At 60.5% G+C, this 22,908-nt stretch overlaps 1 protein-coding gene across 1 annotated transcript in view; it reads right to left on the bottom strand.

Annotated features, from left to right (window-relative positions):
* PRDM16 (PR/SET domain 16) overlaps positions 1-22,908 on the bottom strand; it is a 320,741-nt gene that overhangs the window by 213,343 nt on the left and 84,490 nt on the right. The window contains exon 2 of the mRNA XM_060013200.1: positions 1,631-1,980. Within this exon, the coding sequence (XP_059869183.1) occupies positions 1,631-1,980 (350 nt within the window). The remainder of the gene's footprint in view (positions 1-1,630; positions 1,981-22,908) is intronic.

The following is a 22,908-nucleotide window of genomic DNA, read 5'->3' as shown; positions in this document are numbered from 1 at the left end:
AGCAGGGCACGGTCCAGCCGGCCAAGCGGCGGCCTCCCCCGCTCTGGACCGTTGTGAATTCTGGCTGGCCTGCTCTACCGTCCATCTGGTCAACCCACTACCCCTCTAAACCTTCCAAGTCTACAGAGCTCAGGCTGTCAGCTGGCACCCGGCAGGGGGCTTCTGTGTCCCCTGATGTCTGCACTCCATGTGCTACCACAAGCCACACTCCACCAGCTTGCTGGAGAGCGGGGGCGTCCTGCGTTCGGGGCACCCCCGCGTCCTTGTGAAGGGCATGGCGGTCTCAGGTCTGCGGCCACTGCCACCAGCACGTGCACCGACTCAGGCAGCCTCTTTGACCTTTACGGAGGGTTTCCAAAGCTGACGGGCCCGGGGGAGATGCTCAAGGGCTGCAGGGGGTCCAGGAGCTTCCCAGGGGTTAGGAAGAGGCCGTGCACGTCTCTAGGGAGCAGCGGAGGCTCCAAGGCAGCCTTCCAAGCTGTAAAGACTCATGAGAGGGGAAAGACAGATCCAGATTCGCCCCTTGCTGTACACAGAACGCCGAGACGCACAGCTTGGGAACTTCTCCAAAGCCACGGAGCAGCTGCGGGGAGTCGGCTCCCCTGACCCCCGCTGCCCTGGTCCACCGTAGGGGACACGGCTGCCAGCCACACAAGGCCCTCTTCCCTCCTTGGACAGCGCGCCCCTTCCTAGAACTGACCTCCGTCCAAGCACTTTTGGAAGTTGTGAAACACCCAGAAGGAATCTGCGCTGGCATTTGCATTTTCCGTCCAGGCAGGGTCCCTGCCAAGAATACCACCGAGCATTGGCCCTGTGGAGCCAGCAGAAAGGCTAGGACCAGAGGGGAGAGCGCTCCTGTGGGGCCCACGGGCCTTCTGAGACCACCCTGAAAGCCCCCCCACTGGGGCCCAGCGACGCTCGTGGCCCGAGCAGGATACCTCCAGAGGGAGGGCCGCCTTTGGGGGTGTCAGTGGCCGCCCCCCACCTAACCGGCCTCCCTCTCCTGACCGCACATGGGCTCCAGGACCCTCGAGCCAGGCCCAGGTCGCCAGGGAAATGTTAACCACAAGGTGCGCCTCTCTGTCCCCGCTCGTGTGAGAAGCGCGGGCTGCTCTCAGGGAGCCCGCTGACCGGGCAGCCCTGCAGGAGGCCCTTGGCATGGACGTGCCTGGGGCATCTGCGGCAGCGCGGCCACCAGGCACGTTTTACAAGCTGCCCCTGGCTGCTCCTGCCAGGAGGTGGGCCCCCATCTGAGGGGCTTTCCCGGGAGCAGAGACTCCTGCTCTGGGAGAGGCCATCCATCTCTGAGGTTCTGCCGAGATTGCAGCCTTAGCACCTAAGATCCAGACGGGAAGCTCGGGGGGTTTAAGACATGAGCTCATTAAAGACACATTTCCGGGAAGAGAGCGGGCACAGCGGACGGGGGCTGCCAGGCAGCTACGAGGCCCTCTGGTGTTTTCGGAGTCGCGTCATGCAAGCCGCAGGATAAAATAAGCCTGGGAAATGTGACATTCGAACGCTCTCTCCTACCCAGCCTCCTGCCCCCGGCGGCTCAGCTCACCCGGCTTTATAAACAGATGGAGCGCGAGATAAATGGCCGCGATCAGTCACCCTGCACGACAGAGCTCACCTCCCAGCCGAAGTCCACCTCCTTCAGCGCGGCCCGGGGCGCCACCATGTACGGGCCAAACCGCTCCCCGACCTCCATCTTCTTCTTGGCCCAGATCCCCAGGCCGGCCCCGGGGATAGAGGACTCGCGGAGCTCGAAGTCCGGTGGGATGGGGATGTCCTCAGGAATGTAGACGGGGGCCTCGTAGGGCGAGCCTTCCTTGGGCGTGAAGTCCTCGCTGGTGGGGAAAGGGGACGGCGGCCCCATGGGGATGGGGGACATGATGCTGTCCTCGGTCTCGTCCTCGGCACTCTCGCCAGCCAGCAGGTCGGGGTCCGGCCCGTACATGTTATTTACAATGTCGCCGTCACCTGGAGGAGACAAGGCAGCGTCAGGCTCTGCAGCTCGGCTTCCCAGGGCTCAGGGCTCGGGGACCACCTGGGACATGGGACAAACAGAACCAAGGGCGCCAGAGGCCCAGGGGTCACCCGGCCACCACCCCTGCCTGGGAGGCACGGCCTCTGCTAGGGGCTCCCAGGGGACTGTTCCAGCAGCGTCTTGGGAAGCAACGCAGACCCCTGGGGGGCTCCCCGAGGCCCCGGTGGCAGCCCGAGGACACGCTGGCCCGTTCTGCGTTAGGACAGGAGGGAAGGAGGTGCCCACACTCCACGGGTCGGGGGCGGTGGGGGAAGCCGACACACCAGACACCCAGCCCGGGGCTGATGGGGAGGCATTCCTTCTGGGACCGCTTTGTGTCCGCAGCCTTGGGAATTAGGGAATGGGGGCAAGCCCCACGTTCTTGGGAGGACTCAGAATTGGGGTTACTGTGAAATTTACCCCAATACCTGGGCTGCTCTGGGCAGCTCAGTGGGGCCGGCTGGGCCCTGGGGAGAGTTCCTGGGAGTTCCCGATGAACTCATGGCAGGTTAGGACAGAGACCTGCTGAGGTCACGAGTATGGGACCCATGGGGTGGCAGGTCATGGGACTGAGCAAAAGGGTCCCCGGCTTGTCTGTCTGCTGTGGGCCTTTCTTCGGGGTCCAGCCCAAGAGACAGCTGGTGCCAAAACAGTGCCACCTAGGAGTTCACCCAAGGGTGGCCCGAGGCACAGAAAAGATAATAGAGTGGGCGGGGGAGAGACAGGGCAAGCAGGCAGGTCCAGCAGCGAGGAAAGCGGCTTCACTCCTTGGTATCGACCCGACAGTGGAAAACAGGGAGGCCGAGGGGTGAGGATTCCCGGCAGCGTTAACCCACAGCCCCTCAAGGGAGGGGCAACCCGAGTTCCATCCACAGACGAGGGGATCAACGCGTGTGGCCCATCCCCACAGCAGAATATTGATAATATAGAAAAGAGAAGAGGATCACGGACACGGGCTGCACACGGTGAGCCTTGCAAACGACCCTCAGAGTGCAGGAAGCTGAACACAAAAGGCCACACGTCCTACGACTTCATTTATGTGAAACGTCCGGAAAAAGCAAATCCACGGAGACAGAATCCGTGTTGGGGGGGAACCGAGAGTGACCGACCGATTGGCACACGGTCTCCTCTGGGGGAAGGAGATGTTCTGGAACCAGACGGAGGGGGCGACTGCACACCCTCGTGACTGTGCCCCGTGTCCCTCAATTGTGCACTTTAAAAATGGTTCATTTTTGTATGCTGTGAGTTTCCCTCAATAAAATTAACGAAGTCAGAGGAGAGTGAGAGGAGGAGAGGGGAGGCCCGGGGGTGGGAGGCGCGCGGGCGGATTGCTCGTGGCTCGGAGCCCGCTGACCTCTGATCTAGATGCTTCTGCCCAAGTCCCTCCTTCTGGGACTTGAAAACCTTAGAAAGTGACCCAAAGGCTGCGGTCACTTTGGCCCTCGTCTCGCGGCCCCCTCCCTGCTCCTGAAAGGGTCGTCTCCAGGGAGATGGGAACTTTTCAGTACGAGTAAGATGACCTCAGATCCAACGGAGAAGTAACAAAATGTTTTCTTTCAAAAGAAACCAAAGTCTTAAAAAAAAGGGGGGGGGAGAATAACACTTATTTAATTTAGCAGTATTCACAGAAGTAATTATTATGTTTTATGTGGCCAATGGTTCCTTTTTAATTGACTCGTAGAATCCTTTCAAAAATGCAACAACGGAACGGCCGCTGTCGCTCCCCCATCCTGGGGACCCGAGGCTGTTTAGGTTTGAAAGAACACCCCGACCCTTCCTGGGACTGCGCGCGCACCAAGGTGTATCGCGGGGATAATTAACGTGCCACCTTATCATGTGACCTGGTGACTGCACAGAGCTCCCAGCAGACTCAGGTAGGACCCCCCAGCGCGCTCCCTGACCCCTCCAGGGTCTGATGCCTTTGCTTCCGGGCCGGTGAGGAGTCCAGCTCTGTGCGTGTGAGGGCGCTGGGCAGAGAGCAGGGACGTGTCCCCGTCCTGTGCACATCCACCTCAGCGGGGACGTGCCCCCGTCCCGTGCACATCCACCTCAGGGCTCTTTTTGTTTTCCTGGGTTGTTTTTTGTTTTGTTGTGTTTTGTTTTCTTTCTGTTTGAATTCGACTTCCCCAAACTCGTCACCTTCTGGAGGAAAATCAGCGCTTGAAGGGCACGTTTGATTTACTGGCCAAGCAAACAGCTTAGGAGGGAAAGGTGGTGTTTCCTGCTGATTAAAGGAAGGCTGTGCGTCGCCCACCTCCCACCCACCGCAGTCACCAAGGTTAAGTGATTGCCCGGAGCCGCCAGGAAAGCCCAGTTCTCGTTCGGCTGCCCCACTGCTGGTGGGGAGGGGGGGGGCCCTCTGTTTTCAGACGTGGCTGAGAGGAGGCCTAAGGGTGCGCAGAAAACATCTGGAGAAAAGGAGGCGCGCTGAGCAGCCCCCCAGGCCCTGCAAGAAGCAGGAAGCAGCTCGGATGCTGCTGGAGCCCGTGCAGGACCAGCACAAACTGTCCCCCCGACCCCGGGTCCCCGAGCAGCTGGGAGGCTGGATGGAAAGAGCATCCTCCCTCGGCCCAGTGCCCCAGCCGGACTGCTCTCGGGACGGGTGGCCCAGCAGGAGCCCCTCAGCCCCGGGCTGGCGGGCATTTCCAGGGAGGGGGCATCATTGCCCCCGCCCCCCGCCCCCTGCCACCCAGGCCTGTGACCACCGTCACATTCCCAGCCAGTGCTCTCCGGAAGGGCGGAATGCAGCGCCAGGAACACGAGCTTTTCATGACCTTGGGAATCCAGGCTGTGCCGTGGCATGTTATTTACTCATGAGGAGACCAAGGTCCTTCACTGGGGTTCTGTGGTCGTTTCAGGCTCAGCGTTCATGACTGAGTCCATCATCCCCAAAATTTCTCCTGGGAGATCCACCCAAATAATAAAAACGGGGAGGAGAGGGGAGGGGAGGGTGCAGGCAGCAACGGGAGGAAGAGGAGAGGCACGGAGCGACCCTGAGCCACGGCCACGGCAGTCAGGCCACAGGGCACCTGCCACGGCCAGGGTTTCAGAGTCTGGAGAGAGAGAAGGCCCCCAACGAGCACCACTGTGCCTGACGGGCCGGGGGCAGAGGGTCCCTCCAGTCCCGTCGTGGGGCTGGCAGCCCTGCCATGGCTAAACGAGCAGTATCCAGGGAGGGGGACATAAAGACCCCCGGCCCTTCCCTGAAGCTCCAGCTCCTGGTTGCTTGTAACCCTGGAATCAGGCCGATTGAAGCCTCGATCTGCAGCCGGGGGCGTGCGAGGCGGGCTTCTCTGAGTCCCTGTGTGCTTTGCTCTGCTTCCTCCTTTATCGTGTGGCAGGATTCGTAGGAGAAGCCCTCAAACCATGCAGGGCACGGGGAGGCCGTGGGCCGCCGCCAGGAGCCAGGAGTGAGCGGGTGGGTGTGCGGAAGAGGATGCATGCATGCACGTGTGTACATGTGAGCGTGTGTGAGTGCGCGCACGTGTGCGAGCACGTGTGTGTGCAGTGTGTATGTAAAGAAGGGGCAACGGATCCTGACAACAGGCTCGAGGTGACCTCAGCCAGCCCCCTGCCTCCGCACGGCCCTGTAGGTGGCGGAACGTGGCTGCCTCTGCCCGGAGACCCCCAAGAGGAAGGGAGGAAAACGCCCCGTGTGGGGGCCGCCCTTCCACCTCCACCAGAGGGGCGGCCGGGAGGGTCTCTGGGGGCCGTCGTACTGTAGTCTGCAGAGAGGTCAGGTGTCAGGGTGGACAGAACATCCCGTGCTTGTCAGAAGACTGGCCGTTATTGGAAGAAGATGCTTCAATGCTCCTCCCTAAAAACACCTGCACCCAGCCTCCTGGGCCAGCCCTGTCCTGGGGTGCAGACCCCAACCTCTGACCTGGCAGGCTGCCCCTTGACACCCCCCTGGTCCAGGTGGAGCGTCTCATTTGGGGCGGGGGTGCTACACATCACCCCACAGACGCCAGGGCAGAGGCACCAGGAACAGGGGACGGTGTGCTTGGAAGAAGCCGTCTGGGCCCAGAGGTGAGCTCAGCCTGATGACGCCTGGGCCTCACCCCACAAATGCCACAGAACTTCCTCCCCTGCACGCCCAGCACATGCTGTGAGACCCTCCTTTCCGCCCCCAAAAGAGAAACACCCTCAATGCAAACAGAACACACAAGTAGCGCCTTGGGGTAACACTGAAAAGGCATCCAGGTCCGGGTCTCCTTGCCGGTTCAGTTGTGTCTCGCCCACATCACTGGGTCTAGAAACGTAAGTGGGTGTGTGAATGTCACAAGAAGGCAAAGTGGCTGCAGAGGCTCCCGCGGGGTGACACGTGGGGGCCCAGCCTGCGGGACGAGGCAGCTTGACCTGTGGGCCCGAGCGCCCCCTCCCCCCAGCATAGCCTACGCAGCAATCATCTCGGGGTCGGTGGGTCAAAAGCAAATTACCCTCAGCCAACTTGATGCTGACTCTGAATGGGGTTGGGGGGACTACTACCCCCCAACAGGGCAGAAGATAACCTTGCACAGTGGGAAAAGAGGGACCCCTGGACCCCCGTGAGCCGAGCTGCCCAGGAAGGGGACACGCCGGTGGCTGTGCTGGACCTGGAACTCGGCGGGGAGGACAGTCCACAGCGGAGTCCACCCAGGTGCCGAGAGGTCACCTCGCTGTCTGCCCTCGGCCTTGGCCCGCCCTCCGTGGACCTGGGATGCTCGGCCCTGCCCACTGAGGACTCGTGGGCCAGATGGCCGCCTGCTTCCGGGCTGCGCCTGAGGTCCTCCCTGCCCTCTGCAGCCGGCCCGGTCACTCCACAGACCCCAGCACCGGAGGCTCTGCCCCCTGCTCAGGCCTCAGAGCCAATGGAACCGCTTCCTGTGTTCATCCCCAGAGGAGGGCCAGGCAGCCTGGCCTGGGCCGGCCCCTCCGCTATCAGCTGGCCACCCTGGAAGTGGCTGGGTTCCCGGAGCTGACCCCTTCTCCATGTAAGTTAGAATAAACGCACCCGCCCTGGGAAGCAACGGTGACACTTGCGTGAGTGGTATGATGGCCAGGCCCAGGCTCAGGTCTCCGTTGGCTCCCCGGAAGCTGCTGGCCGCCCACATCTCTTTCCAGGATCACGTCTGGGGCTGAAGTTTACAGACCTCCTCCTCAGTCAGGGACATGCCCAGGTCGGGTCAGGCCCCCAGTACATTTTGTGAGCCTCCCCCTTCCTGGAGCCCAGGAGGCCCAGTGCAGACCCCGGGCCGGGAGCCCCCTTGGCCGTGCTGCATCCTGTGACCTCTTGGAGGAGTGGGGTTCTCGTGGGAGACCTGCCTGCCCGGCAAAGACGTAAGCCGGGTCCCACAGCGCTGACGCAAGGACACACGGGGACTGGGCGCCGAGGGACACTTCTTGAGTCAGACAGTGAGGTTGGCGCTAAGCTGAACTGAGCTGGGAGCTGATCTCAGGTGCGGCCCCTTGTCTGAAGGAGCCCAGGTGCGTTTAGGAGATGACGACAGATCCCAAGTGCCCCTGGAGACAGGACCCTATGGCATGGCGTCCAGCTGGGGGTCAGGCCAAGGTCTAGCAAGCCCCACACCCAGAGCTGCCCACGGGACACAGACCAGCTGGGGCGGCCCCCAGAGCGTCGCCCAGAAGGCCGAGTCCAGTCTGAAAGGCGAGTCACTGGCAGAGTGGGGGCGGGGCCTCTGCGCATCCACTGCCCGCTGACAGCAGAGCAGGGCAGCCACGGTGCACACGTGCAGGCTCCTGACAGGAGCCAGCTGAGCGGCCTGGGCCTGGGGGTTTGAGAAGCAAGACGGACTCAGCCTGGAGGTGGGGGGCCCCTCTAGCTCAGGGCTCCTCAGAGCGGGGTCCCCAGACCAGTGGCACCGGCATCCCCCTGGCACTTCTAGAGATGCCGCTCCTGGGCTCCACCCAGACCTGCCCAACCTGAACCTGAGGGGGCTGGAGAGCCAAGCGTGAGAACCACTGTGGGAGCTCAGCAAGGGGGAGGGGCAGCCGCGTCCGAAGAGCCCTGAGGATCAGAGTGCATCGGGGGGATGGGACTCAGCACAGGGGAGCAAGTCGCCTTAACCCTCCCAGGAGCTCTCCCTGGCAATCTGGACCAGCACCCAACTGCATGGCCCCGTTTCATTCATCCCTGACCTGTTGCAAGTAACGGAAGATGCGCCACGCAGCAGGAGAAAAGCCGCCGTCGCCGCATCTCCGGTAACCCTGCCTAGTCTGCACCTCAGACTGTTGTCCATCAGAAGCCCTTGGAGGAAGAAGTCTCTGTTAAAGGAGCCACATCCCAGCAGAGCTCGTCCCGGCCTGGTTCATTCCACGCACCGCACAAGCCGCCCAGGCTGGACAGGGAGGTGGGGTTTGCCAAGGGCTTCCCAAGGACGGAGCGAAAGCCTACCGCTGCCCGGCTCGCAGAGCAGCCTGCAAAGGGCCAGCCGCAGACACGAGCCGCTTACTTTTATCAACGAGTTTTGTGGGGTGAAAGGGGACGAGAGCTGCCACAGCATGTCCAAATGTTCCCCCTTTCCTGGTGTCGCCGGCAGGGACGGGACCCACAGGCCATGCAGGACACACGCCATTGTACCTCGGTGAGATGGGCTGGGCCAGGCTTCTCCGGCCCTTTCAAGGGAAGCCTCCTACCCAGAGGCCACCAGACACCGGGCCGAGGACCTTCCGGAAGTGCCCTCTCCGGGATCTGCGGCGGCCCAGGTCTGAATTCCCTGTCGTATCATCAACAGCAAGGACCCCAGACCATGGTCTCTCCCAGGGAGAGGCAGGCTGGGGCACGGGCACCCCCAATCCCACGGCCAACTCCAGGTTTGAATGTCCAGGTAGTGATCCGTTTCACCAGGCCTGTCAATGCAGTATTTAAAACTTACTGTTCAAAAAGATGTTTTTTTAAGAATTAAAGTTACTGTTCAGTCCAACTTATGAAAGGAACATGGTGGCCGCGGCGAAGCCGAGTGGAGAACAGACAAGCCACCCGGTCACGGCCCTGAGACCTTGGGCAGCACAGCCCTGGCTGGCCACACGCCCATGCAACTTGAGGACCGTCCCGGAGAGACTGCAAAAGCAACCTCAGGACCACAGGGGGCCTGGTCAGAACACTGTCTGCCTCGGTTCTGCCCGCCTGTGTGTGACAGGTGCTGACAGGGCTCAGGGAGCACGCAGCCAGCGCTGCGGTTACTCTAATTCCCGCCACGCCCCAGAGAGGAGGCAGAGATATGACTTCAGCCGTCTTGTACATCATGGGAGGGACGCTCGGGGAGTGAGGACTTGCTCAAGGCCACACAGTTAGCCAGGGCCAAGCTGGGAGTGTTTAGACAGCCTTGATCTAAAGCGCTCAGACCCCGTATCACACAGCTCCGTGTTCCCACCCCTGTGCTCTAGATGCACCTTAAAGAGTGCCCAGCCTTCAGTGATGACCTTCCTCGTGTCCACAGAAGATACATAGGAAATGAATGGGTAAATGTATGGGTGGACGGTTGGGTCAGTGCATGGGTAGATGAGGGGATAAGTGGATGGGCAGATGGATAGATGGATGAATTCAGGAATAAATACATGGATGAGTGGGGGGGGATGGAAAGATGAGTAAGAAGATGGATAAATGGTGGATGGATTGTGGAATTGTGGTCAGTGGATGGTGGATGGATGGATGGGTGGTGGATGGGTAGTGGCATAATGGTGGGTGGTAGTTGGTGGGTGGAGAGATGATGATAGAATAATAGTGGATGGATTGTGGATAAATGGATAGATGGTAGATGGATGGGTGGATGGATGGATGGATGGTGGATGAACGAATGGTGGATGGGTGAATGGTGGATGGATGTTGGGATGAAGGGTGGATCAATGGATAGGTGGTTGGTGGGTAGATTGATCAATGGGTAGGTAGTGGATGGATGGGTGTATAGGGGATGAATGGATGGATAAAGGGATGGGGGCAAGGACGATCTTCCCTGAGATGAAGCCCCCTTAACAGGAGGCTCAAGTCTGAGTGGTTATTCTGAAGGCGATAGCTGGGCTTGCTAGGCCCAGACCCCACCTCTTGGAAGAGGGCCGGATGTCTCTGCTGCTCGTTCCGGGCATCCCTCCCTCCACCCACGCAGGGTGGCATGCCTGGTCCAGCAACATAGGGGTCGCGGGGCACATCTGTGATGCCGGGGTTCAGCCGCAGGCCTGCCTGGCCCTCTCACCTTCCACCGGAACCTTTTCAGAGAAACAAGATGGGCCTTTGGTTCCCATCCTCTGACTTTCACTTCTTGAATCAAGCAGAGAGGAGAGCTGTGTACTGCGCCCCTCAGAGACCCCCCAAACTTCTTCCCCAGAGCCTATAAGTCCCCGTGGTCTGTGACTGTCGCAAGGACCATCTCAGCTGCTGCTGGGGTGGGAGGGGAGGGACAGAGGGGTGAGCGCGTCAGAGGAGCCGGGCCTGGGGAAGCCACCGGCTCGGGCGGTGAAATAAGATGCCCTGATTTCTAATCAGGATTTCAGTGCAACCACCTTCCCGTCCAGCGCAACAGGCGGGCGAAGCCCCCCCCTCGGTGGGAGGGTCCTTGGGCCACAGCCCCACTTCCGGAAACGGTTTGCTAGAAAGAGAAACCTGGGAATTGACAGGGTCAGTCTCGCTATTGTCCTCGAGCTTTTAATCAACCACAGCCACCACGGCGACCCCTCCCCCAGCCCTGGACCTTGGCTTTAAGACAGGAGCTAAGAGTCCCCATTCCAGGAACGCCCCTGCCCAGGGCTGCGGCCACCAGGGGTCTCACCGCCTGCCCGAGCTGGCCAGGGCTGTGGCCACAGCGGGCACCTGGCTCCTGGCCTCCCCCTCGCCCGTCACCGCCGAGCTAAGCCCGGAGCAGAGCGCGGCTGTTGTTAACGCGGCAGATTAATAGCACCGGGAAAAGACGTTCCTGCAAACACGCTGAATATTAATAACAGTCGGTGGCCGTTTATATTTCCAAACCCACTCTGGGGACCTTGCCTGCAGGGACCGGAGGCCACGAGCCCCAGCTGCCGGGCTAATGGAGCTGCACTGTCATCAGGGTCTGGAGAGACCGGGAAGGCACAGGGCCTGGGGTCTCACCGCCCTGTCCCAGCCACGCCTGCGAGGGCCCGAGGTACGAACACCTTCCCCCGAAAGATGCAAGCTCCCCGCTCCTCTCCTCGTCCTGACAAAAGACGGCAACCACTTTCCTGGCTGCTGCCGCACACGTGCACTTCTTTTGTCTCAAACCCTGAGCTGGTGGTGGCAGGTCCAGGCCTCTGACTTGGCTGGCTACTCCACCGGCCCCCACTGCCTCTGGTCACCTGATGGCCATCGGGAGCTGGTGCGACCCCCAAGACGTCATGGCCTGAATTGTGCCCCCAAAAGAGATGTGCAGGTGTTCGAACCCCAGTACCTGTGGATGTGACCTGATCGGTAAATAAGGTCTCTGCCGGCGTGACCAAGTTACGATGAGGTCATTAAGGTGGCCCTGACCCAGTGGCTGGTATCCTGATAAGAAGAGGGGATAGAGTCACTCAGAGAGACACCCAGGGAAGACGGCCACGTGATGACCAAGGCCTCCAAAGGGGAGACGGTAAACGTCTGCCGTTTGAAGCCCCCAGTTGAGGGTACTTTGTTACAGACACAAAGGCGCAGGCACATAGAGCAAAAGGCTGGAGGGCCCTGACCAGCCAGGGTATGTGGCCCCGGGGCTGCCGTCACGTCTCACAGGGTCCCCCAACAGAAGCCCCCCCGCCTGCCCTCTGTTCTTAGTCTACCCGTAGCACCGAGTAGCAGGTCACCATCTACCCATTTTGCAGACGAAGAAACTGATGCCCAGAGGGTAAAGCAGCAGGTGAGGCCCCTGCCCTGGTCCCCACACGAGTCTCCACTGCCAAGCTCAGCCGACCTCAAGGTCAGATTCACCTCCCGGGGTCAGCCCTGCACGTCTGGGAGGACCAGAGGTGGTACAGAGGTGAATCCAGAAGGGGACCCAGAGGACCTGCTCCTGCCGCCCTCCCCTCCCACACGTGAGGTCGGTGGGTGGGCCCTGGGCGAGCGTCACACCCACCCCACACCCCCGGGGCCCCTGCGCCCTCCTCAGCATCCTGTCGGCAGCCTGGCCCCCGTGCCGTGGGACTGCCTCTGAGACAGCTCCGGGAGCCCGCTGCCCTCGGAGGCCCCACCCCAGGCCCCCACGGCCCAGCCGAGTGGCCACAGGGCTGTGAGGGGCTCTGCCGGCAGCCCAGACCACCTGGCCTTCCTTAAAGCCGGCGCATGATTCTAAGACGATTATTTCTCCGCGCAATGCTCGGGGGACTCCGGCTCTGGCGTGCCTATTTCAGGCCCCGCATCCACTATTTCCTCCCTGCCTCCGTTGCCCCGGGCAGGCTCTGAATGACTCGCGATGCCACTGTAATTTTGATCAAGGCTTGTTCCCGGTCAAAAGCCTCTTTGTTTCAGAGAGATGTGATTTGGCCTTTTTTCTTCCTCTCCTTTATTCCTTGGTTAATATACCACTTCCCTGAGCCCCGGGGGCAGCGAGGTAGCCCACAGATTGCTCGAATCTCATGTTTTTCTTCTAAATCACCGCCGACTCTCCCTGGCCCCTGTGCTAAGCACCGTGTGAGCCGGCGGCTCAAGCAGGGGGTGCCCCCTAACCCGTCACCTCCAGACCGTTAAGGCACCAGAGGGGCCCTGGGCCCCAAGACGTCCCCAAATGTCAAGGGACGTAGGCTCTGCACACCAACTCTGCAACCTCACATCTGGCAACACCACAGTGTGCTCTTGCAAAAACTGAAATAAAAGATGCATAGCGTAACGTTTACCGCCTTAATTATTTATAAGTGCACAGCTCAGTGGCGTTAAGCACAGGCGTGCTGTTGTGCAAACATCACCACCATCATCTCCAGAACTTTCTCGTCTTCCCAAACCGACACTCCGCCCCCATGAGACACTCACTGCCCACCCCTCCCCCAGCCCCGGGCCCCACCCTCCTACTTTCTGTCTCTGTGAGTGTGATCCTCCAGGGACCTCACAGAAGCGGGATCACACAGAATTCGTCCTTTTGTGTCTGGTTTATTTCACTCGGCATCGTGTCCTCAGGGTCCATCCACGCTGGAGCCGGTGTCAGAATCTCCTCCCTTTTTAAGGCTGAATAATATTCTGTCGTGTGGATGGACCACATTTTGTTTCTCCATCGTCTGACGATGGACACCTGGGTTGCTTCCACCTTTCTGGTGATGGTGAGTGATGCTGCCGTGAACATGGATGCACAAGGGTCTGTTTGAGTCCACAGTGCTTTGAGCATCACTGTAGCCCACAGGAGAGAAGGTTCTTACAGGCTGTTCGCCCAAAGTGAAACCAGCTTCCGTCCGTCAGCCCCTCACCCAGATCCTGGGCTCTCCCTCCCTCCCCGTCCTGGCTGATTCTCAGGTGCCGTAAACACAGACAGGCTCTCATTCCAATACGCTTACAGACGCTCTCTGGACCTCAGCCCCCACCCCCATAAAAGACGGGTACATCCAACCTGCCCAGAGGTTCAAGGTACCAGCGCACCCCGACGTGGGGACACTGTCATCGCACGATCGCCAGGGGCCCCATGCTGGACAGGGCGCACCAGCTGCCAGCAGGACCCACGGCACCGCTGGGCTCCTCGTTCCTCCAGTATCCCTCTGTGCCCCGCGGTGCCCACACGCACACCTCAGGAAAAGGGGACCCCATTCTGCTGGACAGCACGGCCTTGGAGGCTCCCCAGTGAATGAGGCTTTGCTCTCTGGGTCTGGGGGCTGCTCTGGGATTTGGGATTTGGGGACGCCCTCATCCAAGCTGGGTTTCAGAGGCACCTCCTCCGCTGGAGGGTCCCCGGGCCCCTCCCCTGCTCAGCCAGGTTTTCTGGGGCCTCAAGGTCCAAGGGCTGTGGCGTTCTGGACCCTCCAGACAGAGGAAGGGAGGAGGGACCCACAAGGGACGTGGCTCAGGTGCCGAGGGCAGCACGTGGCCAGGACGGGCGTGGAGAAGGGATCCCAACGGCCACAGGCGCACTGAGGGGTGGGCCGGGGTGGGGACAATCCCCTGGCCCTTGTCAGCCGCCTCTGCTGGGGGTTTGGGGGGATGAGGGCGAGGCCCCGGCACTGAGGGAGGAGCATGCACCTGGCCGAGCGTCCTCCGCTGCGGTTCCCCCCCGCCTGCACGGCCCCGCCGAGGAGGAACGGGTCGACGCCGAGCCAGCACCCCGGCCACGCCGCCGCACTATTTATAGACACGTTTATCTCCTTGGTTCCCACCGACCCAGCCTCTGCGACTCCATTCACAGGCCATGCAGTGGACAAGTGTTGCCCGAAAGAGAAACAGCTGAAGAGAGCGGTCCAGGGGTGCCCCCTCTGCCCCCCTGGGGTCCCCGTGGGAGTGCAGGCGGGAGGGGAGGACACGGCCCTGCTTGGAGATGCCATCAGCCAGATGCTTGGGAGGCAGAGCCCTTTCCTCCTGGGCTTCTGCTCCGCGGCCTCCGCTGCAGGCGGAGCAGGCTTGGCGCTCCCAGCAGCTCGGGGTGCTCAAAATGAGAGCTGGGCCGGAGGAGGGGGCCGCTGTGTCCATTCGCCTGCAGCCCTAGAGATGGCGTGGCCGGCGGTGGGCGAGGGCTCCCTCGAGACCAGCTGGCTCCCTGCCCTACGCTCCCTGCCCCCACCCACCAGGGGTGGGGGGATCCTTAGGCTGAGCCCCTCGGAGGTCAGGACTGGGGGCTCAGGGCTTCTCAGCTCCCCCGTGGAAAGTGATGCCTTCTTGGGCCTTGGCTCTCAGGGGGCCGCGAAGACCCTCCCTTTGTCTCTGCTCTGCCCAGGCACCTGCTCCCATTCCCCTCTGCTCTCCTCTCTCAACTGCCCGGACATTAAGTGGCTGCAGACGGGAGGGACGAGGGGTCGGCTGGGGGTGCCCTGTCCTCTGGGCCACAGAGCCAGCGGCAGCCACAGCGCCCCTCTGGCAGCCTCACCCCTTGCAGACCCCGGGGGGGCTGCCCACTTCCACACACACACACACACACTCCCAGCCCAGACCAGTCTCTAGCTTCGGCCGCCGCCGACACCCACCCTGGCCCTCCGGCCACTTTCGGCCCTAATCAAGACGTTTATAGTTTCAACCATCAAATAAAGTGCTTGACGCCACCGAGCCCAGCCCCCAGCTCAGCGGCTCTGCAGCTTCATTTAGCAGGCCAGTGGCGAGAAAAAAAAGGAAGAAAAAAATTCATTAATTTTTATTAACAGGGAGAGCCATTTGTTCCCTGTGACAATATTTGACTTGTCGAAATGATTTTCACCTCTGCCATGAGGTGGGCGCCCCCCACATACATCACCCGATTACTCGGAGCATGCTGGCCGCAGTCATTAGGCAGTGAATTAACGACAATCCCACCACTATTAATCACCCTGACAAAGGCGTGAGCTCGCTGCTGACCCGAGCGCGGCTGGCCCGGGACCTGCAGCCCGAGCGGAGGCCCGGGCGGCCCCGGGCGGCCCCAGCGGCTGCAGCAGCCCCCAGGCCCCGCCGTGCCCGGCCCCCGGCCTCCTGACACCAGCCTGGGCGGGGGGGGGAACCGAGGTTTCTTCCTTGGGGACGGTGCTGTTTTACTGTCACCCTCCTCATCCAGGTGGTGACCGACATCCACGTGCCTGCCGGGAAGTTCACACCAATAACCTGACGGATCCCCGAGACACAGCCCAGCATCGAGGTCCATCATTAATTACCCCCATTTTATGGATCAGGAAACTGAGGCACTGAAAGCCAGGACCTGCCCACGGGGCGGCACCGGGACTGAAATCCGGGTCTGATGAGCCGCGGCCTCTGCTCTGGCTCTGGCCCCCGTGACGAGGTCTCTGATGCCCCCGAGACAGCTGCTGCTGGAGGCGGCATCAGGGAAGCCAGTGGGGGTTTTCTCTGGTTCCTGATAAGCTTCACAAGAATATTTTCGGATTGCACATACTCAGAATGGCGGGGCCGACGGGGCAAACCTTAGAAATCTGATGTTCATGAAGTTTATTGGCTCCTAGGGTCCCACACTATGGGTTTTTTGGAAAAGGATGAGCAGAAAAGTCTCAGGTAGTACAGGAGATGCCCCACTTAGATGAGGGGAAAGTGAGGCTGGGAGGGACCTGAACAGGTGGGGCTGGGAGACCCCAAGGCAGGGACATCGCAGACCGGTTCTGGGCATTTCCGTCTCGCGAGAACAGCTCAACTCTGGGCTGTAGACTCAACGGCAGCAGCCTTGGGTTCCCCTGAAATGGTCCCATTCCAGGTCCTTGAACCTGAGGGGTCGGCCCCCAGGAAGGAGGACGGGCAGAGGGTCTGGGCAGCACCCCGGGCTCTGCGTTAGCTAGACGACACGCCTGCCTTCGTAGCTCCTCTGCAGAGGGGAGAGATAGGCCCACCTGTCAGAGTCCTGGTGGGACCAGTGACATGACATCTGCAGAGCACTTGACAAGGGCCGGGCAGGTGGCAGGTGGCCCAGGAAACACTGCCCCTCCCCTCACTCCCTGACACCACTTTAACCATTTTCGCACATTAATCCAATTAATCATCTCTACATCTTAAACCAATGTCTTCCCATTAGCCCAGCCGTCAGATCTGTATTTCAGTCTGGTCTAAACCAGAGTTTGAAAGCCCGCGGGGCGAGGGGGGGTGGGGGAGGAGGGACTAACTCCCGACCCATTTGTCTTCTTTCTCTGGACTTCTCATTTTTTATGCTTCAGCAAATTTCCTAATTTTCCTCATTAGCGACTAATTCACAAGTCTCAACAATCTTTCCACCTGTTCCTTTCATCGTGGTGCTTGCGAGATGGGAAATAGCCCCTTGCTCACTTGTGTGATGCTGGGGCCGCTTCCCAGCAGACATGGGGGTGGGGCCGGGCGGTTCCACGGAGGCGCAAAGGGAACGAAGAGGTGGCACCTTCTGTGCCTCCATCGGATCCCCAGGCGGGCCCCCGGCCCCCACGGGACCCCTTGGTGACAACACCTGACCCAGCTCCTTCTGCCTCGGGGCCTCTCCCTAAACCCACCTGCCCCGCGGCCCGCGGCCCGAGCTCCTGGGGCACAGGGAGCGTCCCACGGGCGGCTGGCTCCGGGTGGGGTGTTTCTCAGGAATCCCCTTCTCGTAAGGGTGAGTGGAGGCTGCTCACGCAGAATGGTGGCCGGGGGCTCTGAGTGAGTATCCTCCTTATTTTTCTCTCGACAGTATTCTTGGAACACTGCTTCTCAAGCTCGCTGCTGGTAGCAGTAGTCATGCAGTGTAGACCAGCACCGACTGGGCCCTCTCATGTGCCCTCAGCTCCTTCCAAGGCGGCAGGCAGGAGAGGCAGATGGAGCGCTGGTGAGACAGTGTCCGACCCTACTTACTGCATCCGGCTGTGTGTTCTCGGACAGGTGCCTGCAGGTCTCTGGGCCTCGTGGCAGCATCTAGACAGCACAGTAACACCGGGGCCTGCTTCTTAGGGCCACCCTGAGAGTGAAATGAGCTGACACAGGCAGGGGGGCTTCTGAGCACGCTGGACACCAGAACAGCTGGCCTGGTGAGCGTCCCACTTCACGGATGAGACCTGAGGTCACTCAGGCCAGGAACCTGGCCCGGGGTGACCTCACGCTTCTACCCGCCTCCAGCCGACCCTCAGGGAGACTCTGCCCAGCGCCCACCACCAGCAGGGCCCCTGGTCCCTGGCAATGCACAGGGGTTTCCATGGCATCAGCACTTTCTGTTTTAAGCAGAAGCCACAGGCCACTGGTGACACACTCCCGCGGAGCTGTACCACCCCGCGAAGGCCCCCTTTAATGGGACCCTGAGCCCAGTGGCAGCTGGTACATTTGAACGGGGCCCACCGCGGGCCTGGGGACTCACTGTCCTTCTAAGAATTACCCAAAAACACACTTAGAAAGCCGCATAATGGCCCACCGCACCTGGAGGGGACCCCAGGGCATCTGCAAAGTAACCCCCGTGATGTCTGCCACCAGCCACGCCGGGAGGGCAGACTGTCTGGCTTCTCAGCGAGCTCTCTGGGAGCTGTTTCTCGTTACTCGCTCGCATCACTTTGATTTGCTCTGCTAAGTGGAGGCTGCGGGAAAAGCTGGGCTTGGAAATCCATGCTTTCCTGGCACTTAATGAATTTCAGCCAAACGGAAAGCAAGGTGAGGCTCCATTGCAGCCTCAGATCCAGACACAGGAAGGACCAGGGGCTAAGAGGGGGCTCCACCCTGCCATTCTGCCCCCTCAAGAGCCCACAGAGCCCCTCTCCAAGGCGCTTCCCAACTTGCATTCTGCTGAGTGTTCAACATACCTGTGGTGCAGCCACAGGGAAAGGAAGCTGGGTCCACATTCCCGAGTCCAGGTGAGCCCCCACCCCTGGATCCAGGGGAGTCCCATCCCTGAGTCCAGGTGAGTCCCATCCCTGGATCCAGGTTAGCCCATCCCTGAGTCCAGGTGAGTCCATCCCTGAGTCCAGGTGAGCCCATCCCTGAGTCCAGGTGAGTCCCATCCCTGAGTCCAGGTGAGCCCATCCCTGAGTCCAGGTGAGCCCATCCCTGAGTCCAGGTGAGTCCCATCCCTGGATCCAGGGGAGCCCATCCCTGAGTCCAGGTGAGCCCATCCCTGAGTCCAGGTGAGTCCCATCCCTGAGTCCAGGTGAGCCCATCCCTGAGTCCAGGTGAGCCCCATCCCTGAGTCTAGGTGAGCACCCACCCCTGAGTTAAGGGAAGCCCAGGTGAACCCCTAAGCCCAAATGAGCCCAGTCTCTGAGCCAGGGGGGTGGTCACCCCAGGAGATCACCTGCCTGTGATCAAGTCTTCCTGGGGAAGGGCTGAGCAGAGGAGGAGCTTGGAGCTTCTGCCACCAACCCCAGCCTGAGCCATGTCTGAGCATTTCCTCGTGTGCTGGGCCACCTCGCAGAGGCATGACCTTTCCCCACGGTGTCACAGATACGGGGGCTGGTGGGAGCCATCTGGAGGGCGGAGATTCCCCCCCGACTATTGCACAGCTGGGGAGCAGGCCTGTGGTCCAAAATACCAGGGGGGGAGAGCAGGTCCGTCAGGGTCCCCTGTGCCCCGGCCCACCCGACTGACCCCCGTGGGATCTGGGCAGCCCATCGGAGGCCCGAGGCAGTCCCACAGCCCATTTCCCAGTAGTCCCCAACACGGCGCCTCCCCTGGAATTGCTTCCCTGCATCTTCTCCTGTCAACACGGCCAGGCCTGCATAGGGCGTCACCGACACAGGGCCATGACCTCATTTCTCTTGCAGGTCACCTCGCTCACCCCCGCCCCGTCCAGGCCACCCGCTGCCACCAGCACTTAGCTAGCAATTCCTCACACTTTAAATCCATCCTTTCCAGACACACTTAGCCGACTACACGGTGGAAAAGTTTTCTGTCCGATCAGCAGATTGCTTGCGGGATTACGTCGCGGCCAGAGGGAGGCCGAGGGCAGGTTTCCAATTTGAAGAGCGAAAGCCTTTCGCTCACACGGCACAGAGGCTGGGGCTGCGATGCCCTAACCCGCGCGGCCCCGATGGCCTGCGTGCGTGAAAACCATTCTGGAAGCTGCCAGCCTCCTCCCCAGCTGACATTGATCATGTTTCTAAAAATTAAAACAAGGCAGCAACATCCTTCCATTTGAAGAACTCCGTCTTCTTCAACTGCCGATCCCACTGTCTGCCAACCCCAGGACAACCTAAAATTACTCTAAATCACTTTTCAAACCTTAGAAAACCACGAAGCAGAATGATCTCCTGTGTTTATCACACATTATACTTAAGCTATTGGCCGGCCGTCTGAGCGGCATAGAAGTCACAGGGTGGCAGCCTCTGGAGTTTGTAGAAGACATGGGTTGGGGGGTTAGGCAGGCGAGGGCCAGAACCACAGACGAACTTCACCCCACGATCGTGTCAGAGGGGTCGGCGAGCTGGCTGGACAGAGGGTAGGGGTACCCAGGTGCCCGCAGCACCCCCAAGTGGCAGGAGCCACAGCCTGGCCAGGCAGACCTCTCCCCGGAGGCGCCCTGGGGAACACGGTTCCATGCGGGATGAATTGGGCAGGCATTCATTGTTGTGGGCTGGACAGTGTCCCCAGATTCACGTGTTGGAGCCCAGCATCTCAGAGTGTGACCTTGTTTGGAAATAGGATCACTGCAGATGTAATTAGGGAAGTTAAGATGAGGTCTTAGCGGGGCCCTAGTCCCATAAGACTGGTGTCCTATAAAGGAGGAGGTTTGGACACAGGGAGAGGCCGTGTGAAGGTGAAGCAGAGCTGGGGTCATGTGTCCACAAGCCAAGGAGCCCCAGGGATCACCAGCACCCCACCAGAGTCCAGGGGAGGGGCCGGGAGGAGGAACCAGCCCTGCGACACCTGGATCTCAGACTTCCGGCCTCAAGAACGGGAGAGGCAGATCCCTGCTGTCTGAGCCCCTGCCCTGGGGTCCTTGTAGAAGCCAACACACCCACTAATCTCACTGATGGATTTCACTCCACATCTTTAACTGAGCACCCACTGTGCACGATGGTCCAGGCCGTCGGGAGGGACACGTAGTTTGGACAATCAGGGTTTGCTGAGTGAGCTGCCAGTGTTTCTTAAAAACACCCTCAACGGCTCGGTGCTGGGGGCTCCCACGAGCACCCCCTTCCTAAAGCGTTCTGGAAGCTGAGTTTGCAGGCCCCCAGGCCCTGCCTCTTGGAATGGTGCTACACTGACCCTGGACTCCTGCCGCTGTGTGTCTGAGACTATAAAACGAGGACAGCCTCGCCCCTGCCTCATCACCGACTCAAGGTTAAGGGACAGCAGAGCCCAGACCCATGCCGCACGTGTCTACACTTTCCAAATCGCTCATCTTATTTCCCGACTCACCGCCGGGTCTCCCCAAGCTGCCACCGGGATTATTCCCTCCTCGGCAGGTGTGTGTCTTCCTGTTCGGCTGGTTCACTGCTGTCAACCCTGAATTACTCCCTTCCCAGGGGCAGGGTCATTTCTGTCCGAACAGGCTGCTCACAAAACCAGGGTAAACAGGCGCAGAGACCGGGACCCGGGCAAGGGCGCTGCGCTCCCGACGGCTCTGCAGCGCTGCCCGTTTGGAGCTCAGGTGATCTTTGCTCCCCTGGGATCCACTGTTCCACCTTAAAAACATAAGCCAGCACGTCCGTCCGTAAGGACAGAAAGTAGGAGAGAGAGTGCCGCGGCTGGGGGAGGGGCGGGGTGACGGTTTAAGGGGACGGCGTTTTTGTTGGAGGCGATGAAAAAGTTCTGGGACAGAGAGCAGAGAGAGGTGGCAGCCATGCGCACGGGGACGTCCTTAATGCGGCGCATCACACGCTCACTGATGGTCAAGAGGGCAACTCGGATCTGTTGTCTATTTCACCGAAATCGGAAAGTTCTGGGGAGAAGCTGCTCCCAGCACCCCACCTCCTCCTTCCCATCTCCACCTCCGGCTCCTTCAGAAGAAGCCCCGCGTCTCCCCCAGGTCACACACTCGCTCTCCCTCTTCCACACCCAGTGACACGCGTGTGGGGACCAATCGAGGACGTGGTGACTGCATGGGACGGGGAGGGTTTGTAGACCCAGGGCGGCCCCTCCGAGCCCCTCGTGGAGGAGAGAGGCCCCTCCACCCGCCTCTGGAGAAACCTGCCGGCCCCGGAGCCTGGTGACAAAGTGCCTTCTAAGCAAGGGGACAAAGGGCACGGCCCAGGAAGTGATTTTAAACCTAAGGGTTCCCGTGTCTTTTGTTCAGCATCTTCGGGGCGCCTGAAAGGCCTGCTCACACTGCATCCAGTGAAAATCGCAGGAAGGCCGATGTCTGGGATCTCGTAACAGGGGCAGCGCCTGGTCGCGGGATGGGGCGAGCTCATGTTTTCTAAGACGCCGAGAAAAATCCCCACGCAGATGTCTGATCGCTCCAGAAAGCAGGCATGCTGACAGCCCCTCTGGACCGCGCTGGCTGCGCTTGGGAGCCATCTCTGGCAGCCGGGCGGGCAGGGGACACTTAATTGTGGGCCGTTCACTGGCAGGGAGCCCTGCCTCTTCCAGGGGCAGCCAGCATGGTAATGAGACAGTTTCTATGGAAATGAGCTTATAACTATTCATTTTCTCCCCATTCCCGACCCATCCACAAAGAGGTTTTCCAAAGTGACCCCCATTTTCCTACCCCCGACATGTCCTCACGCCATCGCCGAGCAGCTAATCAGCCTGAGGAGAAAGGAGAGAGGAAATGCAGGCCTTTGACAAGATGTGGGAAACCCCTCGGTCTGCACTCGCTGTGTCTGTGACCAGCAAACAAAAAGCCCTCGCCGGCCCCGCGGCCAAGTTTCCAGTAAACTTTCCCCTGAGTCCTCTGAGCGCGTTTTGTGCGGGTTTTCTGGTGGGATCTGAAGCACGCCTTTGCCATCTTTTGAGAAACTCTGCAAACCGTCCTGTTCTGCTGGAACGTTCGTGCCTGGCCTCCCTCACCTGTCGCCCGGTCCCCGCGAACCCGTCTTTCCTGGGACAGAAAAGGGCCCCAAGGGGGAGGGGGGTCAGGGTACCGTCCAGTCCGGTCGCTCACCCCCTTCAGGTGGTCAGGGATATGGGGAAGGGGGGCTACCAATTTCATCGCATTTCCTCTCCCTTCTTGGGGTCTCAGAAACTACAGGACAGCATCGTCAGGGGGAGAGGAGAAGGAAAAGAAGGGAAGCCACCAACCCACAGGGGAGTCTGCCTGAGACGCGGCGCAGGGGCTCAGACCTGGCCTCTTCCCGGCTGTGTGGTCTCAGGCAGACACTTGATCTCTCTGAGCCCTGCCCCCCATCTGGAAGTGGAGGTGGGCGGGCCCCCTTGGTCATTGCTGACTATTGAGGTCTTGTCACCCGCTGTCCCAGGTACGGCCTGAGGACACTGGCCGAGAGGC

Source organism: Delphinus delphis, chromosome 1 (genome assembly GCF_949987515.2).
Source record: "Delphinus delphis chromosome 1, mDelDel1.2, whole genome shotgun sequence".
In the NCBI taxonomy this organism is placed as follows: Eukaryota; Metazoa; Chordata; class Mammalia; order Artiodactyla; family Delphinidae; genus Delphinus; species Delphinus delphis.
This window is presented reverse-complemented; position numbering and strand designations above follow the sequence as displayed.